General features: G+C 35.0%; 2 protein-coding genes across 4 annotated transcripts; one reads left to right on the top strand and one right to left on the bottom strand.

The window, feature by feature from the left end:
• Positions 1-3,498: 3,498 nt before the first annotated feature.
• Positions 3,499-8,784, bottom strand: LOC149417957 (uncharacterized). Of its 2 annotated transcripts, XM_089639261.1 has the most exons (3): positions 7,112-8,784; positions 4,707-4,818; positions 3,499-4,223 (listed from the first exon to the last, which is right to left on the bottom strand). In XM_089639261.1, the coding sequence occupies exons 1-2, from the start codon at positions 8,006-8,008 to the stop codon at positions 4,771-4,773; spliced, it is 945 nt and encodes a 314-aa protein (XP_089495387.1). In that variant the 5' UTR covers positions 8,009-8,784; the 3' UTR covers positions 3,499-4,223; positions 4,707-4,770. The 2 variants fall into 2 exon arrangements, with proteins under 2 accessions (XP_089495387.1, XP_089495386.1); XM_089639260.1 differs by having other exon boundaries at positions 4,707-8,784.
• A 290-nt stretch (positions 8,785-9,074) lies between these two features.
• Positions 9,075-26,513, top strand: trus (programmed cell death 2 like trus). 2 transcript variants are annotated; one of them, XM_089639259.1, is made up of 8 exons: positions 9,075-9,304; positions 11,109-11,278; positions 17,276-17,482; positions 21,309-21,397; positions 21,506-21,627; positions 22,587-22,740; positions 23,706-23,856; positions 26,217-26,513. In XM_089639259.1, the coding sequence occupies exons 1-8, from the start codon at positions 9,206-9,208 to the stop codon at positions 26,476-26,478; spliced, it is 1,254 nt and encodes a 417-aa protein (XP_089495385.1). In that variant the 5' UTR covers positions 9,075-9,205; the 3' UTR covers positions 26,479-26,513. The 2 variants fall into 2 exon arrangements, with proteins under 2 accessions (XP_089495385.1, XP_089495384.1); XM_089639258.1 differs by having other exon boundaries at positions 21,503-21,627.
• The last annotated feature ends 1,427 nt before the right edge of the window (positions 26,514-27,940 follow it).

Genomic DNA, 27,940 nt, shown 5'->3' with positions numbered 1-27,940 from the left:
TAAAGCCGTACAAATAAATAGTGGTTACGATGAAATTACAGGTTCTGTAAAAAATCCTAGCATGTCTCAACGACTTTGTACAATCTTTTATAGCCGTACAAAGTCGTTGAGACATGCTAGGAATTTTTACAGAACCTGTAATTTCATCGTAACCACTATTTATTTGTACGGCTTTAATAAAAACATCAAAATGCACAGGGTCAAACGCTAAATCAAAGGTTGAAATTGAAGGTTTCTGTTCTTTAATAACTATATACACCTTGGCTAAATCCCTCATCTTCGATGTTATATGTGTATTCAAATGGTGTTCCGTGTGATTACTTAATAATAAAGACCCATATGAACATATTAATGGGTCAGACATTGCTATTTTTGCCATATTTTCATTTTTAAATACATGAAATATTTGAGTTTCTTAGAGATTCTGAAATTTCAGAATTGTCTGGGCATAATAATATAGAAGATGATTTTAGTACTCTAACACGATCATGTGGATTTTTCTCAGGTAACGTACTTTTTGTACATTTTAAAGATAATTACCTCTGTTTCTAAAGGATGAGTTGAATTTGCATTTTCTGGCTGTTCTGAAGGATGAGTTGAATTTGCATTTATTGTAGTGTCTGTAAAAGTTGGTTTTCTAAATATTTCAAAAGTATGTTTATTATTATTCTTTCCAATTGTTAGATCTAAAAAAAATATTTTACCTTTGATCTCATGTTCGACTGTGAAGCAGATTTTATTATTAACAGTGTTGGCCCAATTAATAAAGATATCTAATTGACGGTTGGTGCCTTTCCAACATATTAAGATATCGTCTACATATCTGACATAGTATATTATATATTTAGCTAAGGGAGACTTTAGAATAATATTTTCAATATGATCCATAAATATCTCCGCTAGAAGTGGGCTTAAAGGGCATCCCATGGGAAGTCCGTCCAATTGCTCAAAATATGTATCATTAAAAAGAAAATAATTTGTTTGTATGCAAATTTTATGAGCTGGAATAACTCTTTTCTTATTATTGGGTTGACATTAGATTGTTCTAGGATATTTTCAATTATTTTAAGGCATTCTTTAATGGGGATGTTGTTAAATAAGGATTTTACTAAATAAGGAAAATTAATTAGTTGAAAATGAATGCAATTTTTTTTTTAAGTGTGATTTATTTCTCTATTTTGTTAAACTCTGATAATGTCAGTTTGGTATGACGTTTTCCATATTATTTTAAACTGAAATTATGTAAAAATCATTAATTAATTATTTTTTAAGTATGTTTTATTTCAATCGATTTTGCTATTATATATTTTGTTAATATCTGATAATGTCAGTTTGGTATGACGTTTTCCATATTATTTTAAACTGAAATTATGTAAAAATCATTACTTCATTATTTTTTAAGTATGTTTTGTTTCTCTCGATTTTGCTATTATATATTTTGTTAAACTCTGATAATGGCAGTTTTGTATAACGTATTGTATATTTTTTAAACTGCAATTATGTAAAAATCATTACTTAATTAGTTTTAAAGTTTGTTTTAGTTCTGTTGAATTTCCTAATGAAAGTTTTTAAAAATGTCTGAAAATAAATAAATTAAAATGTGAATTTTTTCAAATTTGTTTTTATTTTACCAAACAATGAATTTGTGCAAAATTTTATTAAAACACAAGACTTGTGCAATATGTGGCTATGGTAGATTATACTACAGCTACTGCCGGGTACATTCCAGAGTGGAAGACGTGACTGGTAACCCCATGGGGAATGGCGACCATTCAGGAAAGTATCTTCTAATCTATTTACAATTTGGTACTGCCACCCCGGGAACCATTTATTGGATAACTACACCTCTGCCATAGGTCACCCCAAGTGGTTTGGTGACTGTGCCCGGGTTCATGGGGTGAGGTTTGCTCGGGTCTTGGCGGTGGATGTGTCCTCCAGCTACGTGGAAGGCCGGAGAGACAGGTTGAGGGAAACCTTTCAGGCAGAACTCTTTGGGAACATCGTCTTGCACCGCAGTGGGAGGGATGGATTCATACGTCCGTCACTCCTGGACCCACAGACCCCACCCACCCACCCCTTATCCTTCCTCTCCTTCCCTTCCTTTAAAATACCCTCCACACAGCATCTTCAAAGATGACATAGGCCTGAGGGAAAATATTTTCCTCAGGGCTTCCTGTGTGGAGCTATTGTTAAACAAACAAAAAAATGGCTCAGTAACATAACTAGTTCGAAGGTCGCGGGTTCGAACCCGGCGTGCGCAAATAAATTTTATTTGATTAATTTGTGTTATTTCACAATTAATTAATTAAAATAATATATAGTATATTTGCGGCACGTTCCAGAGTGGAAGATACTACCAGTATCGCCCTGGTGTAAGACCACCATTCAGAATTGAAACGTTGCTCCAAATGGGTTTAGCCGTGTTTAGTGACTAGATCTGAATAGCCAGGTACTTCCCCACCTTCCTCTTTCCCTTCCCCACTTACCCTCAGCCACACAACATCCCCCAATTGGGGATGCCATATTCTCACTGGCTCTAGACGAGAGCAGTTGGGACTCTTGTGAGGTATTCACTATAAAACAATTCACTATAAAACAGTTCTGAATATTTCAATTAATTGAGGTTAATGAGGGCGTACTGTACAGGGCCCGCAAATACTTGAATAGTACACAACTGCTAACCCTGTACAAATCACAAGGGCGCCCCACGGTTGGATTTGGCAGCCACCTCTGGTGTGAAGCCCGAAAATACCTGAAAAAACCCTCGACTCTGTGCAGAAACGGGCGGTCTGTTTGATAGATTCTCCCATCTTAACAAACGGATTGCAATTTTTAGAGCATATGCTTGTTCTACCGGTATTTCTATGGAAGATGCTCCGAGGAACTAGCATCATTAATCCCTTCAGCACCGGAGCATAGTCGGGAAACACGCCAAATGCATGCCCAACATATGTACACGGTTAACATTAGTCGCATGAGAACGGGTCGTTTCTACGACTCGTTTCGGTGTTCAACGGCTCGGCTCTGGATCAAATTTCCGGCCTCTGTGTTTCCTCCCTCATATGACATGGGTCTCTTCAAGACACATGTTCACTCCTTCCTCTCCTCAAAAAGACCCTCCACACAGCATCTTCAAAGATGACATAGGCCCTGAGGGAAATTATTATCCTCAGGGCCTCTTGTGTGGAGTAAATGTAAAAAAAAAATCAAAGATTTATTCCACTAAAAAATAATAATAATATCTTTATTTAGGAAAGTTTACACATTACAACTATACATACATATTATGGTGTACATTGATTTGTAACTTTTATATTTAAGGTTATAAAATTAACAAAAATGAAGAACTATTAATACAAAATATGTATTAATAGTTATTATTATACACCAGCACAAATATTGTGTACAAAAATCGTTTTCTGAAAATCATATAATAGGTATTTTATAATAAAAGGAAAGAAAACAACTCAAATAAATCAGATTTTATAAAATATACTTCCAATAATACTGTAAACACAATACTAATATTATTGAACTTTGGTATTTTAATTGTAAATCAATCTACATTTTCAAATAATAAATTAATGCTATTAAAAAGATAGAATATCTTATAAAAGCCTGTTCTACAAAACTAATTTTAAAATAATTAATTCAACTGTAAACGTAATATAAATAAGTTTTGATTGTATAACTTTACTTTTAAATAAACCCGCAATTTTAAATATTCGCGCCAAACGTTCCAATGCATTACGTATTTTCGAATATTCAACCAACAAATAAATCTGTTCAAGTCCGTCCAAACAGAAGCTCGACAGAAGGACAAAAGATTTGGCAACATTGCATATCAAGTAAGTGCTTTCATAAAAAAGATCAACATGCGTTCATGATTTAATGATGAAAATTTTGTGAGCATATGCATAAAATAGCTGTATATATAATAGCTGACCACATTTTAAATTTATTTCACAAAAAAACATGTTGCCACGTAATTTATAGCGTTATATATCACATGTGAAAGGATGATCAAGAAAGGTGGTTTACTCAAAGATGTTCCAATAAGTGTTGTCCGATATAAATATATATATATATATATATATATATATACAAATGATAAACATATCGCAGTTGCCGTCTGGTTCCCAAAATCTCCAAGTGCGTCTTCTGTTTCCTGGGAGAAAGGGCTGCCGTCGGACCAATGCAGCTCAAAATGACCTTCGTCTTACCTAGAAAAAGACAAAATTTGAGACCAATGATTACACTATTCTAGTATTGTACACATATTTAATAAATTTCATGCATATAGTTAATTAAAAATATTTTACGTAAAAGGGGACATGGTGATGGATTAATTCACTGTTGAACTTTTGAACTTCCTTGTATGGGAAAAAATAGCGTTTTATGCAGTTTCTGCAGAATTTGTAGGGAGCGAAAACAAAACTTCTTAAGTGAGTTTCACTGCAATATAAATTAGGTGTATACCTTCAGAATATTCCTTCAAATGAGGATTCCACACTGTTGAAGCGTACTGTAGGTGACTTACATCTTATAAATATTAGTTAAAGAATATCAAATTTAACTGATAATTATTATTGCCACAGCACTAGAAGTTATTTAAATTCTCCTGCAAGGGTTTCATATAATTTCCACAGCTTTGTCGTCAGCAAACATCATGGAAAATGCTGGTTAAATCTGAATAAGGTACTTACATGATGCAATTCTGGAGAGGTTTAAATGACCTTGTTTGATGTAATCGTAGCTTTTTTAGCAGTTTTAGCATCCTAATACGTGGTATAGTATCGCGTTGGAATACGGATAGGTCTGAAATGGAAAATTAATTAAATTATTAGCCAATGAAGTACATTCAGGAATCAGGAACATTGTATCAAAGAACGAAAGGTTAGTACATGTATTTAACAACGGGTTCGGGTCCTTCTTTCAATTGGTGGAGATAGACAGGATATTATATGATGACTGGAAGATTAAGCGTTGCCAAGCATTCTTTTTTAATTCCAAAAGTACCGTATTTTTGCTTTCAATTGCGAAATGACACCCACAAACAAACGTATTTCTTGCTGCTTCTTACTAGCACCGGATTATCGAATCCGTCTGAGCAACCTTTAATACAACACGGCATTAATTTATCACCTTGAAGAATTCTAGCACGCAACATTATTTTTAGATGGGTGAAAGAAAATTCAAAATATTAACTTTCGAAATGGCGTCTTGGAAATTACCGTTAATTTTTACCGCATTGAAGTTACCCACCGCTTTCCCACCCCGGTATAGGTGACTTATGGTCACCCCTTCGGAGTTCTCGCAAGAATCTAATTTTTTTGAATAAACGGCTCTACAATTTAAAGTGAAGTTAGACCTTCAATGTCCCCGCATACGGTGTTAGGAAGCGGTATGCAAGCGCTTACAGATGAGTGACTACAATGGGTGTTATGATCAATGAATACTTCTCAAAAATTTAAAACAAGAACAAATAAACATAGAAAATCAGGACAAAGTTAGAAAGCGTAGAATTCACAGTCTATTTACGAGAACGAAAAAGGGAGAAAAAAGAAAGAGGAACATATTGTACCAAAGTATCAGCAACCTAAAGTAGAGAAAAGAGATGAGAAGTACATGGTAAATAAGAAAAAAAAAGAAAAAAATACATGATCAGTAACCATCGCGAATATCGTGTGGTCACCGAATTCAGGTGAGCTGTAAGCAAGAGAAAAAGAAAACACAAAAGAAAAGTGGTTCAATGCCTCGCAGCTGGCAGTCCCGAGGATGGATTGGTGGTGGTTGGGAAGACAAATGCAGGTCCAAGTGCCGCGCCCCTAAGCCGACCTCGTGGTGGTGCCCAGAAGAAAGTATATGGGATGATAGGGATTAACCCTAAAGACCCTAGGGGAGAAAAGCGTCAGGAAGTCGGAGGCAGGGCGGAAGGCACCCAGGTCAGCACGGACTTCCCTCTGACCCACAACCACCCTCAGGGGTGGCACAGATGTCTGGCAGAGTTCCATAAGTGCTAGAGCTTCAGTGAGCTTATGCGGGGACAAGGTCCGTGAACAACCCCTTATGGGGATATCAAACAACACAAAACAAGCAATGGAGTTCAGTTCTGGTCTGAATGGTTTCAAGATCTAAGATAGAAAAAAAAAGAAAAGAAAAAAAAAAGAAAAAAAAAACATACAGTCAGAAAACATTAGTGTCTATTAAGTAGATGAAAATTAACAATCGCAATAAACAATATAAAGTCAACAATTTTACAATCATAAAGTTTTACCTGAAAGAATAAGAGAATTAGATAAAAGAAGTAAAAATAAAAACATATGAAACACATTGTTTGGATTACTATAAAAGTAGATAAGTATATGCTAGAAAGAAGAAACAAGAAACATGTAGAGTTGCCAGTGCCATAAGATTAACTTGAACCATAGTCTGTCATCCTCACTTGTACATTGATTGCAGCAGCTTGGGCAGGGCAATCTCTATCCCCTGTGGGATGGTCGGCAGGTTTTTTGAAACGTGTACAAGTGGCACAGACAGCGGGAAGGGCTTTCTTAGGGCAAGTCTCGTAGTTATGCCCCAAAGTGGCGCAGTGACGGCAGGTTTCATTGTCTTGCTGACAATACTTACTAATGTGCCCATATTGTTGGCATTTGAAACACCTGGTTGCCCCCGTATAATCCCGAGTACGGCAGGCATTCCATCCAAGGAAGCACATACCGCTGTCTATGAGAACTTTTCTGGCTAACGGGTGACATGTAACCACCATGTTCATGGTGGGAGTGTCTCTCTTGCCAAAAAGCGAAACTCGCCGCATGGTTCTAAGATGATCTTCAAGAGAAAGCGTCGTTTGACCTACTAGATTATTGGTAAAGACCTCAGAGAAGAGCTCCTGGTCTGCAGATTGCTCTCCTTTAGGGACATTGTATAAGACAATCTTGGGAAGGCGTCCAAGTGGATTGATCATTTTAAGACCATTTGCAGCGAGCTTCGCTTCGGCCTTCCTGATGTTCTCCAATCCTTTTTTGTCTCTGGCTTGGAAAGCCATGCCAGCACCCTTGATTTTGCGGGACCGAACAATCTGGAAGTCATCTTGTTTAGGGTTGAGAACCTTCTCAAGCTTCTTCAGAGTGTCCTCCGAAGTTTTACCCTCCGGCACCTGAGGATAGAATAGGACAGTCAGCGGTTTCTGAGGAATCGGTCGTTCATGACCGTTCACCAGAATCTTTTTTGAAGCAGGCAGGTTAGCAGCAGCGTTAGCATAGGAGAAAGTCTCCTTATGTAGTGGCATAGTAGGAGCAGGAACTGATCGAGAGTTAATGAGCAGGTCTAGCCTAGTTGTAATGGCCGATTGAGCATTCAACATCTCGTCTATGGTAGAACTTCTTGTCGAGAGAGTGTTCATTTCCAACATCAGACGAGTAATGTCCGACATGAGGTCATCTAGGGTGGAGTTCAGCAAGTTTTTATCAGCCTTATTAAGCTTGTTACTACCATCTGAGATTATTACACGAATTTTTTGGCATTTTTCCAGAGCTGGAATTGCCTTCATTTCTTGATTGCCAGGCGAGTCACTGTACCTAACTCGTTTTTTATTTTCGGCATTCGGAGTGGTGTAGGGAACAATGGAAGGCATTTCTTGATTATCAGCTCTAGTCGGAGTATCCTGGGCAGTAGTTTGTGTAGTACCTGCTTCAGCTCGTTTTTTATTTTCAGCAGTCGGAGTGGTGGAGGGAGCAGCGGAGGGCACTTCCTGGTTATCAGCTATAGTCGGAATATGCCGGGCAGTAGTTTGTGCAGCTCCTGCTTCACTGTCTGCCTCAGTTGTAACAATATCCCTATGGGACTTTTTTTTATATTTTGTGGCTTTAGAAGGTCCAGCAGTAGGCGGAATGGTGGATAAAATATCCTCAATTTCTTTCAACAATTGTTTACGACTCTTCGGAGGAATCGCAGAATTCCCAATGGAGCTGTCCGAATCATCGGAAGGACCCTCACTAGACGCCATTTATAAAGAAAGAGGGAAAAAAAGACAAAAAAGGAAAAAAAAAGAAATGGGGAAAAAATATTTTTTCCCCAGATTTTACAAAATTTTCCACAAAAATGGGGAAAAATGTCGGGAAAAAACTTTTCAAAAATGTCAATACATATGAAGAAATGTCAAAATTGGATATCGAAAAATGTTTTAAAGAAAAATCAATAAATATAAAAAAAAAGTATTTAGGATTGATCCAACAAAGCTTCCAGAAGCCTCTAGAAGATTCCAGAAGGCTCTAGAATGTTCTAGAACAATCCATTGAAAAAAAAAATAGCACGTGGTGAGAAAGGAAAGAATTTTGTAAACAAGTGACGTCACAGAAGAATGTTTACGCGAGAGCTTCTAGAAAGTTCTAGAGAGTTCTGGAAAAAGACTAGAGAAAAACATGGTAACAATAAGGTCACTGCCCTGGAGAAAAAAAAAACCACTATTTTCACAAAGGAATATCACAAAATCACTGTTTTTTAACGGGAAAAGTATGGGCGATAGAGGATCGAACGTATAACTGAATTTATATTGTTAAATAGAAAGAAAAAACACAAAAACGGGTACGCAAATACGACAAAGTACTGCGTAGTACGGAAAACACTCGTAAAAACGGGCAAAAGCCCGTATTTAAACAAAAGAAATACACTGTTGTGTTGTAAATAGTGATACTGATAACGTATATGTAAAAAATATTAAAAAAAGCGAAAATTTTCGTTATTTTCGGGAGTACTACAAGGTTTGAGAATTGTAACTCCGGAGCGAGATTAAAGCGACTGCACTAGCGGGCGGCGAGAACTGAATTTTTACCGCAGCATAACCCATGCTTAGCTTCTCTTTCTGTTACACAAGTCGCTATGGTAGAGAGCGAGAGATCAAACTACAATTTTTGCTCTGAGCCAATGAGATCTGAGCTTTCAGCCACAACAGCTTTGTCTATAAGAATTTGGGTTGGGAATAACTCCTCCCATCAGGGTTACAAGGTCAGACGGGAGTTATACGCATGGGCACGAGATGGGCACGAGAGAGTGGTTTATTTATGGGCACGAGTAGTATATCTATGGTGCAAGCAGAAGTGCAGAAAAAGAAAACAAAGAATTTTGACAGAAGAAAATTATTTAGTGTTTTATTTATGATTTCGACCACCACGGACCGCATGTTATATTGATTGAAGCCGAAACCATGACAGAAAAAGTTTACTTGGGTTTCGAAGACGAAAGCATTCTTGAAAAGCACAAGAATGATGTCACTTGCACAACTAATAAATTTGGAGGAGAACCGGTATGTCAAATTAATATTTATATATTATTTTATTATTATTGTATATATTTTTTACGATATTGTCACTATTTTAATATTGTTACCAGTTGAAAACTGCAATGAAATCGTGACTATTCCACCTTTAATCTAACGTACAATGTACCTAATAAATTGACCACGGCCACATAGGTACCCACGTTTTTATCCCATGCCCCATTTGTGGCAACAAAGTTTTTGGTAATTGCTTCATTGCTTGTTTATTGTTTCTTTACCTTAGAATTTTTAACCTCACTAGGACAAGCCTGTAGGTTAATAATTTTACAAAATAATAAAAATATCGCACAAAGATTATATATAGAGAGAACAATATTGTTACATTAATGTTTCTACGAATTGGGTATCTACATGGTAAGCTGATGATTTGATTGATAGATGGTTAAGCTAATTCCAGCCAATTAATTACAGTATAATGCTGTAGAGTGATCATGATATACATTGATATTTGATTGTAAAAAAATAAAATAAACTAATATTTTAATAAGGGCCAGAGGACAAGGATGAAAAATATACATGTACCACATATTATGACATTAATTTAAAAAGACAAAGATGAAAAACATTGTCAGCAATCCTCGACTAGCACAAATAATTTAACAGCAATCTTTTTAAAAGTACACAAGGAATTATAAAACTCATTCTGGAACTCTATTAAATAGAAGTGGAGCATGATACAAATAATTTCTTTCACCAAATGAAGATTTTGTGTGAATTGCCATAAAGTTCAGACCAGAGCCAATTCTCACAGTACAAATTTGTTGCATTCACTTCGCTATACTAATATTGTTAAAATATCTGCAAAGTGTTTGTGTGATATAGAGTGGCTTTAAATTCATGACAATACATTCCTTATAAAGTAACTGTGTAGGATATCTGAATTTTTTCTTGTATATAACTTTGAGAATCAGGTTTTGGGTTAAGTTGTTCTATAATAGTCTTCAGACAGGAACCCCAGCATACCATATTATACGAAAGTAGAGACTGAATTATAGCAAAATAAACTGTTTTTAATTTGTCCTTCTCTAGTACAGGTCTGAAATCTTTAAAAATATAGATAAGCCTCCTAATATTCATTCCATCTCAAAAAATTATCTATTTTTACATCTAGGTATTTGATATTGTCTACATTTTCTAAGGGGTTTTAGTTACAGGTTTGCATACAATTGTGAATAATCAAGTTATGAGAGGAAGATAGCTTACTTTTATAAGAAATGCTAAAAGAGATGTATTTGGTTTTGTTGTGTATTTAAAGTTAGAATACTATTATTCAGATAACTATTTGGTAAATTTGCATAAAATGAATTAGTAAATATTTACCTAACCAGCGCACTTTTAGGCACAGATTATGGAAATTACTACAAGAAACAACTATTTCCATGCACAAAATAGGTTATTAGGTTCTAAGTTGGGTTAATTAAGTATTTGTACGTATTTAGATTCAAACAAAACTTCACAAAATGGCGACAAAAAGATCTTTTATAAGTTAAATAATAATGGAATTTTAATGCGTCTTTTGCCTTCTCTCCCAACGTGAATAGATGTTTTGTGTAGTAATTTAGTTGTATCGTAAGAGTAATAATCTGTGCCTATTAAAAGTGCGGCAATTAGGTAAATATTTACTGATGAAAGCACGTGTTTCTTAGGCTGTGCTTCCTTAAAATAGTGCCCGAAAACACTGCAGTCTTAAATAACCTAATTAAAATTATACAAATAACAAATATCACATATTTGACATGTTTAAATTAATATTAAATTGATTGCTTCCAAGAATTGGCCCCCAATTTATTCTGGAGAGAGTTTCGACTCTAAATGTCTGGTCTGCTGTCTTCCGAGGCCGTTGGTTCTGCAGTGCTACGCCCCTCTTCCTGAATCCCCGTATCACAGAACTCTCTACATCTATGGATGTATCAATCCTAGTTGTTGGAACAACTCAACCAGGTAAAAACAATTCGCAAAATATTAAATATAAAATGTTATGTTGCTTTCACACGAGCACTATACTCTCATGGCTTAGCATATTTCAACATAGATATGCTGAATAGGTCAAGCCATGAGAGTAATGCGCTCATGTGACAGCCACGTCACTTATTAGATTCTTATGTGCCGGTTCAGCATTGGTGTAGTTATGCTGGCCTTAAATCCACTTTAACCATACATATGCCATGGTAATAAGTAAAATTTTCACTATTACGACCTTTATGCGTCGTGTAATATTAACACCTCATTTATAAGTAATAGAGATTAAGTATGTACAAGTGGGTACCTACTTACATTCATTATTTTCAAGGGAAAAACTGGGTTGCCAATCACATGAAATTATAAGGGAGAGAATTTTTAATTTGATATTATGTAATTTCAACCTATTAACTCTTGGTGTGCCGATGCAATAGTTTTTCTGTCCGCCAGGTGATTCTATTTTCGTAACAACGAATTTGTTTTTTGCACAATTATGTTTTTGTAAATTGTACCATCTTACCAGATAATGTGATAATGTGTCTATAAATAAAAATGTAAATGTTCGTTTGTTCATAATCTTAAATCTCCGAAAGTTTTTCACGGATTGCTTTTAAATTTTGAAACAACGTTGCATTAGAATACGCGTGTGTTTTTATATATGAATATTATATATATGTCACCTGTGACAGGCAAAAATCATCCTTTATTTTAAAAACAGCGTAATCTGTTGGACAAGTTTCTTTTTTACAATCAGCGCCATCTGTTGGACATAAAAGCGACACCCGCTATTGTTTGACTATTTGAACCACAGCAACGCGTGGCGGGTTACAGCTAGTACATTGATAAAAATAGTATATGTCTACCATAAGTAGTTTCCCTAGAATTTAAGGTTCCAATACCATATAATCGAGGGGTCAATCCGCACCAAATCATCCAGGCCATGTCACCCACCATCTCAGATTTTGATGAAACTTTAAATTTTTAATCCTTCCATATAGATAAGAAAATATACCAAATTTTACCTTCCTACCTCAACTCGTTTTTTTTTTATGGGCAGTTGAAGTTTGGGCAAAATAAGCGTTTTTACATATTCCGAGCACTCCGGAAGAGCTTGTACCTTCAATGAAAAAAAATTGTATCTTTGTCATTTATAGTGCAAATGCAATGAAAATTTTCAATATTATCAAGAAAACTATGCTGATTGCAGAAAAAAATAAATAAACCCTTTACATTTATCTACTTGACTTTAAAAAATTACCAAAAGTAATTTTTTAAGTAATTTTTGGGACGGAAAAGGTACTTTACAAAAAAGCAATATCTCGAGAAGGTACAGTGTTAATGAAGTAATTTTTTTTTTATTCATATCTACAAATAGCATAGAATCACATACAAAAATAAAATTCATGGCATTTTACTTGCTTCAATAAATAAAATCCATTTTAAACTTTTTTCAAACTTTTTGTAATTTTTTTTTATTCTTATCTACAATAAACATAGTACAACCTAAAAAAATAAAACTCCTGGTATTTTGTGTGCTTCACAGTGTAGAAACGTTTTTAAAATGAGAAATCTTAATCATACAGAATCGTTCCAAGTTTTTTAAAATCTAGATACAAAAATAAATAAAATCCATTTTAAACTTTTTGTGATTTTTTTTATATCTATTTTTAGTTTGTAATTGGGCAAGTTATAGTTTAGGTATATAGCTAGTAATATAGGTTGAATGAATGGATTAATATCAAAGAAACAGTCCTAGAGACAAGTCACTACATGGAAATGATGTATCTGCAACAAGAACAAGACAGAACATGAAAATTACTATCTGCCTCATCACTAAGTTTGCAGGATACTACATGCTTTGTTTCCTCTGACATGCTTAGTTCTGAGTCAGCTTCAAAGCAGTGATCATCTATATAAATACAGTAGTTGTTTCATGTTATGGTGTACATTGTTAAAATGTCTCTAATCGAAACAAGTTTAGTTAAATGTAGTGTGGGACAACATAATGGTACTGAATGTCACAAAAAAAGTTATACTAAGTCAGAGAAATTAACGAGTGTGGATTTGTTAAGTGAATTTGAAAAAAAGCTTATTCAACAAAGAAGTTTTGTATCTACAGACTTGGTTTTCAACATTTGTGAGCACCACAGAATATTTAACTTAAATAAATATGAAACATTTCAAAAAGCTTGTTTTGACCCGTTCCAAAGCCACAAAAGGAAAATTACAAAAACTTTAAGAACAGTATCCTTGGAATTTTCAGAGAACATTAATACCATTCTAAAAGTAACTAATAAAGCAATCCCTGGACAAAAAAATTGTAATGCATGCAGAGCAAAAATTAGTAAGAGCCAAAACCTTAACAATGAAATTGAAGAGCTTAACACTTTTCAAGAAGACATAAGTGAAGCTGAAAATGTTTTAAACAAAGAAATTTTTTTACAAGAAATCAACACTTCTTTAACTGACATTGGAGAATCTCCATTTAAACTACATGCAATACCATCCCACAGTAAGTCTAGTTACGCTAAACGGAAGTTAGATTCTGCTTGTTCAACCTTAAAGAAAAAAGTAAGTAAAGTTTTAGAAAAAGAATTTTCCCCAGTAAAATGTGATGCAAAAATACCAAGATGTATTCAAGAAAAAGCTAATGACATGGACAGGCTTGTTGAGTTGGTTAAAAAAAAATTGGAAACACAAGTTAAACGCCGTGAGAGAATTCAGCTTCTAACTCTCGCTCCAACTTCGTGGAGTAGAAAAAAGGTTGCTGAAGAATTCAGTGTTGGTGAATACTCAGTTCGTAAAGCACGAGAGCTACTAAATGAAAATGGTATCATTGCTTTACCTGATCCAAAAAAAGGAAAACCATTAGACCAAGGAACAGTTACTTTGGTTAAAAATTTCTACCAAAACGATGAATTTTCTCGTGTTATGCCAGGGAAAAAAGATAAAGTTAGCATAACCAAAAATGTTTATGAACAAAAAAGACTATTGCTTTGTAACCTGAATGAACTTTATGCTACCTTCAAGTTTGAATACCCTGCTTCAAAAATTGGGATTTCGAAATTTTGTTGGTTGCGTCCCAAATGGTGTGTGCCAGTAGGTTCTCCAGGCTCTCATTCTGTCTGCGTTTGTGCAATTCATCAAAATGTAGTGTTGCTTCTTAATGCTTGTGACAGTGAAGAAACGTACAATGATTTAATGGACTACTTAGTGTGCTCAAAGAACAATAGAGACTGTATGCTTCGACATTGCGATAAGTGTTCAACATCTAGTGAAAATCTTAAGAAACATTTGTTAGAAAAATTTGAAGAATGGGACCAAGAAGATGAAATTACATACAGTGCATGGGTAACTACTGATAGAACACAGCAGGTTTCAGTTACAGTTCCCTTTCATGAATATGTAGAACATCTTGTGAAGAGTCTTGTAAAACTTCTTCCTCATTCTTTTATAACAAAGTCTCAATCAAAATATCTCAAAGAGTCCCTAAAAGCACAGCTTCAGATAAATGAAGCTGTTGTGTTATTAGACTTCAGTGAAAACTTCTCCTATGTTATCCAGAATGAAGTCCAGGGTTACCACTGGACGCAAGACAGTTGTTCACTCCACCCAGTGGTAATTTACACTTGTGAAGAGCCTGGCAAAGATCTCACAGTGTCAAGCTTGTGTGTAATTTCAGATGACTTGTCACAGACATGATGTAAGTTTCGTTTACGAAACTCAAAAAATTGTTGCTCAATTTTTAAATCAAAAATTTCCCCAAATTCAAAGTGTTCATTATTTTACTGATGGTTGCGCAGCGCAATATAAAAACTGCAAAAACTTTTTAAATCTGTGTCACCATCAAAAAGACTTCAACTTGAAAGCATGTTGGTCGTTTTTTGCTACGAGTCATGGGAAATCTCCCTGTGATGGAATAGGTGGAACAGTAAAACGTCTTCTAACTAGAGAAAGTTTGCAACTTGGCCCTGGCAACACTATCACAACTGTAGACAAAACTTTTAAGTTTTGTCAGTCGAGAGTAGAAAATATATATTTTTACTTGCTGAGAAAAGAAAGCTTATTCACTTGGAGGCAACAATTACAGCAGCGTTTTTCACAAGCTAAAACAATACCAGGCACTCGAGGTTTCCACTGCTTTGTTCCTCTGTCTGAAAATGAAGTTGGCACAAAAAGGATAAGTTCAGATTCAGATTATGCTTTGATTTTTAACTTCAGTGGGGAACGAAATCGCTCTGAGCAACTAAGTATGGTACAAATTTGTACAAACTCTTATGTAGCTTGCGTATATGACAACCATTGGTTTTTTGGACTTGTGGTTTCCAAAGATGAAGACGAGTGTGATGTATCAATCAAGTTTATGCATCCTTTTGGCCCAGCTCCATCCTTTTACTGGCCACATCAAAAAGAAGATATTTGTTTTGTTCCACTACAAAATATTTTTAATATCGTTGACCCTCCCACAACAAAAGGTTCAGGAAGAGCTTACTACTTTCTTGAAAAAGACGTTCATCATGCTGATCAAAAGTTCAACCATCTTATGGGTCAGATCAAGAATAAAAGTAAAAAATGAACTTGAACATTTATTTGTAAACAATATTATTGTAATGTACTTTCATTTAACCTAATCCTACATTGCCTGTTTTATTTTTATTGTATTTGTTTTTTAAAGAGTTAACTTTGTATTGAAAAGAGTTAAAAAGTTGATCTTGTTATAAAATATTGCTATGGTGTATGCATTCAGGGTAAGGAACAAGGTACATTATTTTGTTGGTGCCTTAAGCTTACATTGCAAGCTTACCAGCATGTTGTAAAGGACCGAATAAGTTTGACTTTTTTTATTTGCAAATACAGTATCTAGATTTTTAAAAACTTGGAACGATTCTGTATGATTAAGATTTCTCATTTTAAAAACGTTTCTACACTGTGAAGCACACAAAATACCAGGAGTTTTATTTTTTTAGGTTGTACTATGTTTATTGTAGATAAGAATAAAAAAAAATTACAAAAAGTTTGAAAAAAGTTTAAAATGGATTTTATTTATTGAAGCAAGTAAAATGCCATGAATTTTATTTTTGTATGTGATTCTATGCTATTTGTAGATATGAATAAAAAAAAAAATTACTTCATTAACACTGTACCTTCCCGAGATATTGCTTTTTTGTAAAGTACCTTTTCCGTCCCAAAAATTACTTAAAAAATTACTTTTGGTAATTTTTTAAAGTCAAGTAGATAAATATAAAGGGTTTATTTATTTTTTTCTGCAATCAGCATAGTTTTCTTGATAATATTGAAAATTTTCATTGCATTTGCACTATAAATGACAAAGATACAATTTTTTTTCATTGAAGGTACAAGCTCTTCCGGAGTGCTCGGAATATGTAAAAACGCTTATTTTGCCCAAACTTCAACTGCCCATAAAAAAAAAACGAGTTGAGATAGGAAGGTAAAATTTGGTATATTTTCTTATCTATATGGAAGGATTAAAAATTTAAAGTTTCATCAAAATCTGAGATGGTGGGTGACAAATCCAAAATTTTCTGGATGATTTGGTGCGGATTGACCCCGAGGCGAGTGCGGTGAGCTAGTTTCAAATTCATTCACTGGCTTTCCAAGGGTTAAAAAGACAAAAGTCTGTGTATTAGAACTACATACCATGATTTTTTCTTATGCATCTGAATTCTTTCTTTATGCAATCCTGCCTAATTCCAAATTTTTTTTGACAACCTTACTTACTACAACTCACCCTTTGATCCTTGTTCATCCTACAGCCCTTTGTATGCTTTAAATTGCTCTGTAAACTGACTGATGTAAACTCCAATATCCTTCCCATCCTCAAAAGTAGAGGTTCCAAGTTCTAAACATACAGTGCCCCCTGATGTACAATCACTCTTGACTAGGGCGGTACAATAATTATGTTTATTATACGTCATTTAACAAGGCATGTTCGATGTAAGCTTCATTCTTATTTTTCAGTTGGAGTTGCTTCAGAAGTCAGTACATTGAAGGACAAAAAATAGTACCGGATAATTTGAGTCCTTCGATAGAAATTCCGGCCCAAGTGGAACCGGCCAATTTAGACCCCTGGTGTTCGGGAGCTGAAGACTGGGGGGACGAGGATATTAGCGAAGGAGCTAGCAATGGGTTTACCGCTAAAAGAATCGTTTTGAGTGATGGCGAAAGGTTAAAAATATTTATTTGATTAATTTTACATAGTTCTCTGCGGAAAACACTACAATCAGTTTTCATGATACTTAATAGTTTTTTTTTCTTCAATTTATAAGGCTAAGGCCAATGACTCTATAAAAATACAAGACACGTTGTATTCATATAAAAAAAAATGCAGCACTCATAGAATACCCATTCAAACAATATGTGTGTACAAATGAAATAGCTGTATAAACGGCTAAAGTATGTGCCCTGGACCTAGTTCAGTGAAACCATGCGCTTTGTCTCAGTAAAGCCGTGATCTCACTTGATCTTTTTTATGGAACGAACCATTTGAAAACGGAAAGAAATTGTCACGAATTCACGCTTGCTTTATTTCTATTCTATTTTTGTATTTGACATAACCTTAGATATTACGCTACTCTGCGGCATTTCTATGAGGAACAGAACGAATTTGAACTTGATTAAACATTGGGTTTCTATTTTTATCAAACATTCTATGACATAGAAAGCCTGTTCTCACTGATCTTCTCCATAGATTCTATGAAATAGATCAAAGAATACATCAGTGCCATAACATATCTTTACTCTAAATTCATCTAAAGCTAAGCCTGATTTTTTGTATATTCAGAATTGTTGGATTGATTTGTCAGGATTACTTCCAGAGAACAACTTTAGAATGAAATACGAATCCTGAGAATCTTCACCCCTATTTATCACACTCTCAAAAAACATAATATTTGTAAAAATAGATGTGCACTATGCTCGTTTGTGCTGTACATTTTCTTTTATAACAAATGCAGTTAAGAATTTATTTTTGGCACATGATAGTAAGCCCATGGAAACATATATATTTTTTTTAAATACATTTAATTTTCTCATTTAACACATTTCTGGCGGGTATTTTTGCACTGGCTCTATGCTCTCTCCGGGCCAAAATAAAGGTCCCGTGCGAATTTATTTTAAATTGCCATATCTTCGAAAATAATAAAAATTACTACATAGTAACTCAGCATACCGAATCTATAAAAGTACCAAACGAAAATCGAATATTATTTGAAATGCAACTCAATTGACCTTTAATATATTTACTAGCTTTTTGCCCGTTGCAGGCAACTAATGGGTTAAAATTAAGCAAGGAGTGTGGGTCTACTAAAAATTTAAAAAAATAAATGTATATTTGGAGACAAAAAAGTGCCAAGGAGCTTAATAATCATTTTTTCACCGATCCGTTCGAGTTGTGTAGGTCGAGACGCGTAATTTGATACCCATATCGTATGTACGGTTTTGTCACCGACATTCTTCAAAAGTCCCAGCGAGTTTTATTTTGGAAAAAAACATTGCTCTATAAACAAACGCAAAATGTAAAAACTCTTATTGGAATTTTTTTTTTTTTAAATTTAAAATCTACCACTACCCCTACCCCTACCCCTACCCCTACCCCTACCCCTACCCATACCCCTACCCCTACCCCTACCACTACCACTACCCCTACCCCTACCCCTACCCCTACCCCTACCCCTACCACTACCCCTACCCCTACCCCTTCCCCTACCCCTACCCCTACCCATACCCCTACCACTACCACTACCACTACCCCTACCACTACCACTACCACTACCCCTACCCCTACCCCTACCCAACCACTACCACTACCCCTACCCCTACCCCTACCACTACTTCTACTACTTGGTACAATTTATCAATTTGCGTGACGCTATTGATGTTGTTTTTCACCACGGGGCGACGGTACCCGTGCCAAATTATTGATCGGTTTTTTTTTTAATTTTAAATTCATACGTTATAAAACAACACTACGGACCTAACCTAGAAAACGGGCTAAATCACGCTGTCAGTACCTGCCTACCTAGGACGTCTACCCGGTACCATCTGTGTAGGTACCTGCACCTACTATTAAAAAAATACCGAAAAAATATTTACATAACGCAATTAGGTACCTACTCGTTAAAAAAATAAACACTTGAAAACTTTAAATATGAATGACTCCCAGGCTAACCTTTTCCAATTTCTACGCTCCTGGTAGAAATTAAAAATTTGCGTAACGCTATTGATGTAGTTTTTCACTACGGGGCGACGGTATCCGTGTCAAATTATTTTTACCGAACTTTATTTTATTTCGTTCAAAAGCATTATCGATTTTTAAAAATATACTGCCAAAGTAAGTACCTCTACAAATTTTATCGTTTCTTTGAGATCACATCCCTAAAATAAAAGCACATCACTTCGGTGTGTCTATGATTGGCTGATTTCTGATTGACCAAAAGCTGACTGTTGGCATTTTTTGTTAAAATAGCAAATGTCAAAACTTTGGCCGGTTACTGTGAAACATTTTGAACCGAACGCCATCTGTGGGACGGACGAATAACGTTCCTTAACCTTCGGAGGATGATTTTTTTCGATAATATTAAAGGCGGACGGCGTGTTTGCTGCGGATTGCAATCATCAAGTTGAGCGCGTAGATTTTGTAAAAAAAGCATACCGCGAGGTTTTTGCTTGACCACGTGATTTTCTCTTTCGCCGCGAAGCTCTCCCGATTAAATCATTTTTTTGCGTGTCGGGCGAACCTGGCGACCGGAGAGAGAACTGCGCACTTTCGCATAGCGCGCCGCGAGCGCTTCCAGTTTCCGCCGCTAGATGCTACTCAAATTTGTGTCGACAAATTACTCCGAACGAAAAAATTAGTAAACATTTTCATACAAAATCCGGATTACTCGGTATTTCGGGTTTTCCACGCCAAATTGAACCCCGGATTTTATGCCCACAGAGAGGCGTCTCGGTCTACTTTCGCCTGAAGCCTGAAACAAATGAAAGGCAACTTTTTTGCTACTTTCACGCCAAAACGAACCTAGAGTGTAAGCGACTTGAGGGGTCAAGTGGTCGATTTTCGCCTAATTTTAAGCGACCAAATAAAAACAAAGAAACTGAGTATTAATATATGTATTATATTTTCGCCTAATTTTAAGCGACCAAATAAAAACAAAGAAACTGAGTATTAATATATGTATATCCGCCTATCGGTATTTGCCCATACCTGCTTTCTTTAAATAAGCCCCACATCTCTCGCTCTCTTGCACATAGGAGTTGAGTGGGTGCGGAACGGAGAAAAAGATTCAAATCGGATTTCACGGTCATAAAAACCCTCATTCCAGGAATTGAATTATTACAATAACAAAATATGTTATCTTAATAATAAACTATCCTTATGTTGAAATACCGATGTAAACGAAAGGCAAGAAGATAAATATAAAAAGAAGAGTTGCATTACGATTCGATAATTATGTACATGTAGTTGGGACCTTTACAAAGAGATTGGTATATAAAAACATTGAATAATTCTGTCTTGTCTGCCATTGAAATGAGGCCGGCGCAAAAGGTAGAACTACCCTTCCCGCCGTTAAGCATCAATCGACCGAACGGTTAGAACTACCTTTCCCGCCCGAAGTGTGTTAATAAAAATGGTAGCTTTGGATGCTTTTAGGTTTTTATTATTAATGATAGTTACATAGAGGTCGGGAACGCCCGAGGAAGTCATGTCACTAGCGATTGAATCAAATACTTGAGTCAGGTCATGTCAAGAGTCAGAATTACAGAAGAGTATGTGTGAGATGATATAATATGAATTTAGCATGGAGTGTGTCAAGACAGAATTGTATGGCAGTCTAAATCTTCAGCCTACTCCTTCGGAAAAGTGGCGTGATGGTTAGTTTACTTTCAAATAAGAATTTTGTTCTGCATTGTTTTTGGCAGTTTTTTGTGTGTAAAATGAGAGTTGTCTTGTCTCGCAATTGAATCAACAATCAAATAAATTGTTTTCTTTCAGAATGTCCGATAGTGACAATGAAGCAGATGAAATGGAACTCATAGAAGCTTGTGTGGGGAATATGATTTTAACCAATGATTCAAAGTCTGGTAAATATCGTTCTTCATTAATATCTTCTGCTCTCATCGAGACTGCAGTTCAATAGCACAGCGTGCCCCAGCATCAGTGAAATACAGTTTTATTTCTGTTTCCAGAAGAATTTTTTATTGGTGAAAAGGAAATGGTTGGAACGTCTGCAGAAATAGATTGTGCCACCTCAGAAGTTGTAGCAGATTTTTCCAAATGTCCGCAAACTGATATATTCGCTCTTTTGATGCAGGTAAATTTAAAAAATAATATCATACATTCTAATTTCAGTTGTCTGTGCCCTGCACTAGTCCTTCGTGAAATCTGGTTCACTGAACACAAAATTTGCTTTTAATTTAAGCGTTATTATCAAAAATATGGAAATGATTGTGTGAAGAATTCAGACAAGTGATAGAGTAAGTTGGTTGGGATTTCCTAAGCTGTATAAAATTTCCAATTAACTGCTTCATTTATGCATATTACAAGCCAATTACTGAATGCATACATTTTCCATATTTGTCGATATAATTCGCATAATTGCATGAAAGAAAGCCAACATAATATATGATAATTCTATCATTGTACTAATTACATAATATAGATACCAACAGATGGCACTGATTGCTACATTTTAGTTTGTACCAAAAGGCACTACCTTTTTCGACACTAACATAAATCGTCTCTTGAATGAGCATCGTGCACACATGTGCGTTTTTGTGTTGAATGAAACAAAAACTAGGTTAAATAGGGTTAGGTTTATAGATTAGTTATTTTTTATCGCATTTAATGACTTTATATCACTTTTAAGGCGGGTCGAGTTATTATGGAACCATTTAAATATGTCATTTTACATTCTTAGTTCAATAGCACGGTTGGTGCGATGTGCACGGCACTGTGATTATTAGTTTAAATACTTGGCTCGTATTTTTGAAAGTGCATATTAACCTCAATACAGGTTCGCTTAGTGAGTCAGGTTATGTCTAACTTACCTAGGTTCTACTATTGTCTCTTTATTACTATTACTGTGCCATTTTGCATTATTTTCTACAATTGTTCTTATACATATATCTAATGTTAGCTTGAATAGTATGTAAGTTTATAATACATACTACTCTCTAATAACCTTTTTTGTAAATTTACTTGAATTTTTACCAAAAAAAATGTAATCTTTTGGAATGATTTTTTGTCAATAACTTTTTGGTTCTCCTCTAGGTGCCTGAAATTCCTGTAAATATTTGTAAAGGATTGACTGATTCGGTGGCATTTGCCCCGAAGTTTATAGCAGTGGAGCAAGAGTATTTGGACAATGGCAAATCAGATCACGTCGACAAATTACTGGAACAATATCAAAAGGAAAACAATGACGGTAAAAATATATATTTTTTGTATCATATTGTAATTAATTAACATCTTTCCATGAGGGACTTGCCCATAACCTAATCTATGCAGCTCTCGCATATGTGATCCATCAGGGGCTAACCCCTCATGCAGAAGTGATCCATTGGCAGCTCTAGGAAGGAAGTTCCACAAAACACATTGTGGAATAGATTGCGTTAAAAAGGTTGATAAATAAACAGATGCACACTTAATAGGCACAAATCATTAAATAAAAAACACATTCAATCAATTTAATAGCAAAGAGAAACAATTATTCCAATCACCGGAAATGGAAAACAATGAACTTTAATAGTTATTTTGTTAGATTTAGGTAGAAGAAATCGGGGACGCCCGAGGAAGATATTGCATGATCAAGTGAACCAGATACTTGAGTCGGGCCATGTCAAGAATCGGTATAACAGAAGAGTGAGTATGAATGTGAATGAAGCAAGAAGTGTGTGCCGAGACTGAGTTACTGACTCTGCCTACCCCTGCGGAGAAACGGCATGATGGTTAGTTAGTTATTTCTTTAAAATTAAGTTTGATTGTTCACTTGACGGATTGACGTGAAAGTTTTAATTTTAGTTTTTTTTCTCTTATTTAACCCAATCTATGAACCTATTATTTCGTTCTTAATTTGGATTTAATTATAATTAATAAAATAAAAATTGGCCTAAAAATCTATTTTAACATTATACCAAAACATGGCATGAAGAAAAGACATCAAATTATCCATATTTTGAATCCATTTCCGGTTACTAAAACACTTTTTTCATTGTTATCTAAACGATACAAAAGGTTTTTAAAATAAATGTTTGTACTAACCATATCCTGTGTATCTGTATATTTTCCAAAAGGTTAAACTACAAATATTTCCACGAGTAAAATGTTTAAAATCAGTTTGATAAAGATGGCACCCTAATTTTGATATTATGTATTTATTGACTTTTACAGATCTAACAAAAATTGATAAAAACAATAAGAACAATGGAAAGGGCAATAAAAGTGAAGTTGAAGAATATGAAAAGGCAATTCCTCTACACGGAAATGAGGTCTTTCACCATTTTCTAACCCGAGTTCAAATGAACCCTACACAAATATTAAGGTACAGTTTATAAAGAAAATATTGTATCTATTAAATACAAAGTCAAACAAAATAAATGCAATCGATCATCCCTGAATAATTGTTTTCCCGCATTTGTCGTTTATTCCTTCCAATCCCGAATTAATTTCATACAAAACTTGCAAAAATACATCACATCGGCCGTTCCTCTATGTATCTTTATACCGCATTCATCATTTAAAGTACGCAGTTTTTGTACTGCAAAATTTTTGATTTCAATTAAAGTACTCAAAAAACGACGAGCGGAACATTCGAAATTTTAGACATGTTAGCTATTAGTTGGCGTTATGTTGTTGCAAACACGGCGGTGCGTGCGAAAGATACATTGAAATTAAAGGATGAGTCCTGCCACGGTGGTAAAGGGTCGAAAAAGAGGATCTCTGTGTTGTTTTGCAACGAGAGTGAAGGAACTGACATACGCGAGACCCTCGTCATTGGAAAATCGCTAAAGCCTAGGTGTTTTAAGTTTATGAAAACTTTACCCGTAAAATATTACACAATCCGAAAGGCAAGGATGACTGCGAATATTTAAAATTTGTTTTGAAGGGACCTTGACGCGGTAATGGGCGTAAACCAACGAAATATTTTATTATTTGTAGATAACTATGCAGCTCACCTAAGTGACATGAATGTAAAAATTTTCCTTTCCGCATTCGTTGTTTTTTTCAATAGTTCAACAAAAACTCAATTGGGGTTGCCATAATTCCATTGGCTCTAGACAGTTGGGACTCTTGAACTTATAAAAAAAAATATATATTTACAGTCGAACTTCGTTATAATGTTATAATGATCACGACAATAGCGAGTTCACGGCTATAATGAGCAATTACCAAATGATATTTTTGTACAGGCTTATCTTCATATAACTGTTGGCTGTTGTAACAAGTACGTTTCACTTATACAGGGTGTCCGGAAACTCGTAGTACAAGCGGGAAACTGGTGAATCTACATCACATTTGGAGTCGATTTTGTAGTATATTTTTTTTTATTTGAGCTTTCGTTATCGAGTAAATCGAGTTTGAAGTTGATTTTTTTTTTTTAAATTTTTTTTTTTTTTAATCAAATTCTTATAAATTATTACTGAAGATCAAAGTACCCAACTAATTAAAACTATTTGAAAGTAAAACAAATGAAGAAACTCGGATTTGAAGCATTATTTTGAAATCACCCTTCATTTAACCCGGTGTAATCATAAAATATTTCTGCTCTGCAGGGTTAAAACATCTGTTATTCAACCCTAAACACCAGAAAAAACTTTAACCCTAAAATAGCCGAAAAATATTTTTTTTTGGTTTTTTTTTTTTTTTTTTTGAAAATGCTCAAATCAAAAAACTTTATGTTTTTTTGGGTTCCCCATGTGGTGTAGATTCTCCAGTTTCCCGCTTGTACTACGAGTTTCCGGACACCGTGTATATACCATGTAAATAATTGTTCCAACACATTTTCTAAATACATGAATGGATCATTGTCTGAAAAAAAACCCAATAATTAGAAATTCCCAAGGATATTTCTCGAAATAAGTGTACAGTGCCCTTGAGGTGATTTTGCACAAAAATGGCGCTGTACAAATATTATTATTATTATATTGAAATATTATTATTATACATTTGGGGTAATTTTACGATGGTGATGCACAACCTTTTCAACAGATGGGCCACTTTGCCTATTTATCAAACAGCCCGCAAACCGCAAGTGGATTATTTTGTTTTCATTGAGGGAGAGGGGATGACAGCGAAATTCAAGATTTGATGTTTCTGTTAATTTTCCATTTAGGACATGCAGTGTAAATTAACCAAAACTCTACAAAAAATGTTCTCAGGCAGGGTTTTCAAGAATTACCCCAAACATATTGGTTTTTCATTCAATTTTCATGCGGGCGACATGTTGTGCATCACTGCACCGTAAAAATCCCGCAAGCTAGTTATTTATGACAAGTGAGATTTTACAAGTCAAATTTTTCTATGTCATCTTTGGTGATACTGTGTAGGGGTCTTGAAGAGTACCATGTTGTAGGAACGAGGAGACACATTATATTAAAGTTTCTGAACCATGACCACTTTCCTTTCATGATTGACGAAAGAATATTTTTACGAAATTATAAAGCCTGTGACAGAACACGCTATAAGCGCGCTATATATTCGTGGTTTGGCATATTTCAGCATATCACTCGCCATGCATTCCCATTGGGATTGTACGGTGAGCAGCGATATGCTGAAATAGGCTAAGCCATGATGCGTGTAGCGCAATCTGTCAGCCCCATAAGAGTTTCATTACGACATTTCCCCCCGCTAAATTAAAAAATAATACATATTTGAAATAATATATTTCTTTACATTTTCTAGATACTCGTATGGAGGGGATCCTTTACCAATGGGACGAATGCCCGATGATTTGCATAAAGTTAAATGTTCTTATTGTAAAGGAGATATTTGGTTCGAGCTGCAGATTTTACCCACCATTATCCCTTCCCTCAAGATACCAAATTCCTCGGCAACACACCTGGAATTTGGAACTGTGTTTGTGTACACATGCAAGAAGAGCTGTTGGAAAAATGATGATAAAATACTCTTAGAAACTACATTTGTTCAACCGGAACCTTTGTAATGTTTAAGTAAATACTGGAAATAAAATAAGTGATATGTGCCTAAAAAATTTATTTTATTTTATGTGGCAATGTGTGGCCATACCCATCGACAATACCCTTAAAGGTTATTATATCACCTTGGCACCATATCAGCATTGCCTCGGCTTGAGCCGTTCAGAAATCTCTGTATGCAACCTCATACTGCAATGCACATCGTAACAGCATCGCCTCGCCTCGGCAGTCCTAGTGAAATGAGGCGAGGCCGAGCTGATATGTGTGCGATAACCTTACGGCTCTGTAGTAAGCAGATATCCTAAACTTAACAATAGTGGCATCTATGAATTAAATTGTGACTACACAGATTGTAACGCTACTTATATCAGACAGACGGGAGGGGCTTTCACAACTAGATTCAAAGAACATATACAATGTTACAATAATAAAAAAATCACTTCTTGAAAATTCGCAGAGTGAATAATCATGTTCTGCTTGACATAAACAAGCCTAAACCCTTACATATAGAAAGAAAGGGTCTTGGATTAAATTTACTTGACCACTAAACAAACAAATGATATTAATATAACATTAATTATTAAAAGTAAGGAAAATTATTTATTCCCTACTTCTCACCATGTTCACAAGTAGGGTTGCCAGATGTCCGGTTTTGGACCGGACAGTACGGTTTTTTGAACGGCTGTCCGGTCTAGAAAATTTCGACAATAGAATGTCCAATTTTTTTGAAAATACGCGACATATACTTCACTCACGAGATAATTTACAGAGCAAAAGCCGTGAGCGATTCTGGCGGGTGTTAGCAAGACTTAATCAAATCTGTTGAAATGGTACAGTATGTGTTCAGTGTTCCCGTCTCCAATGCCTTCGTAGAAAGAGTTTTTAGTGTAATGGGTAATGTATGGAATGATGAAAGAAATCGACTAGGTGTGAATATCGTAAAAAGCGAATTATGTGTTTTCTTCAATTTAAATGTCAGTAAATCAGTAGCATCTGGTGCCAAATATATTAAGAAGTGATTTTTTGCTTACCAATAGTAATAAAAAATACGTTTTAATGTTTACAAAGTGTTAAATTTTCGGTAATTTTCTCTGTTTGTTTTGGCCAAAATCAAAGGGGTTTATGATTATCAAAGGACCCTTTGATTTTCGACAAATTGTGCCTTTGATAAAAAATGGTTTTTTTATCTGGACCATCTGGCAACCCTATTCACAAGACCTAAATATCAGTCATGTCATTATTAAACAACTAAGAAAACATTGCCAATTAATGTGGGGAAAACAGACTTCAAAATACCACACAGAATAGAAAACCTATTGTCACAAATACTTTCTCAATAAATCGGTTAAACCTAAAAAATGAAATTGGAATAGAATCATATAAATAAGTCGTCTCAATGCGGCCCAACCACGCTTTGAAAATGACCTTGAATGCCGAAACAGCTGTCACAATAATAAAAACTAAAATACT

The sequence above is a fragment of the Hesperophylax consimilis genome, chromosome 14 (genome assembly GCF_061612785.1).
Source record: "Hesperophylax consimilis isolate HC1 chromosome 14, BYU_Hcon_1.0, whole genome shotgun sequence".
NCBI classification, from domain to species: Eukaryota; Metazoa; Arthropoda; class Insecta; order Trichoptera; family Limnephilidae; genus Hesperophylax; species Hesperophylax consimilis.
Note: the sequence above shows the minus strand (reverse complement) of the source record. Positions and strands in the feature narration are given on the sequence as shown.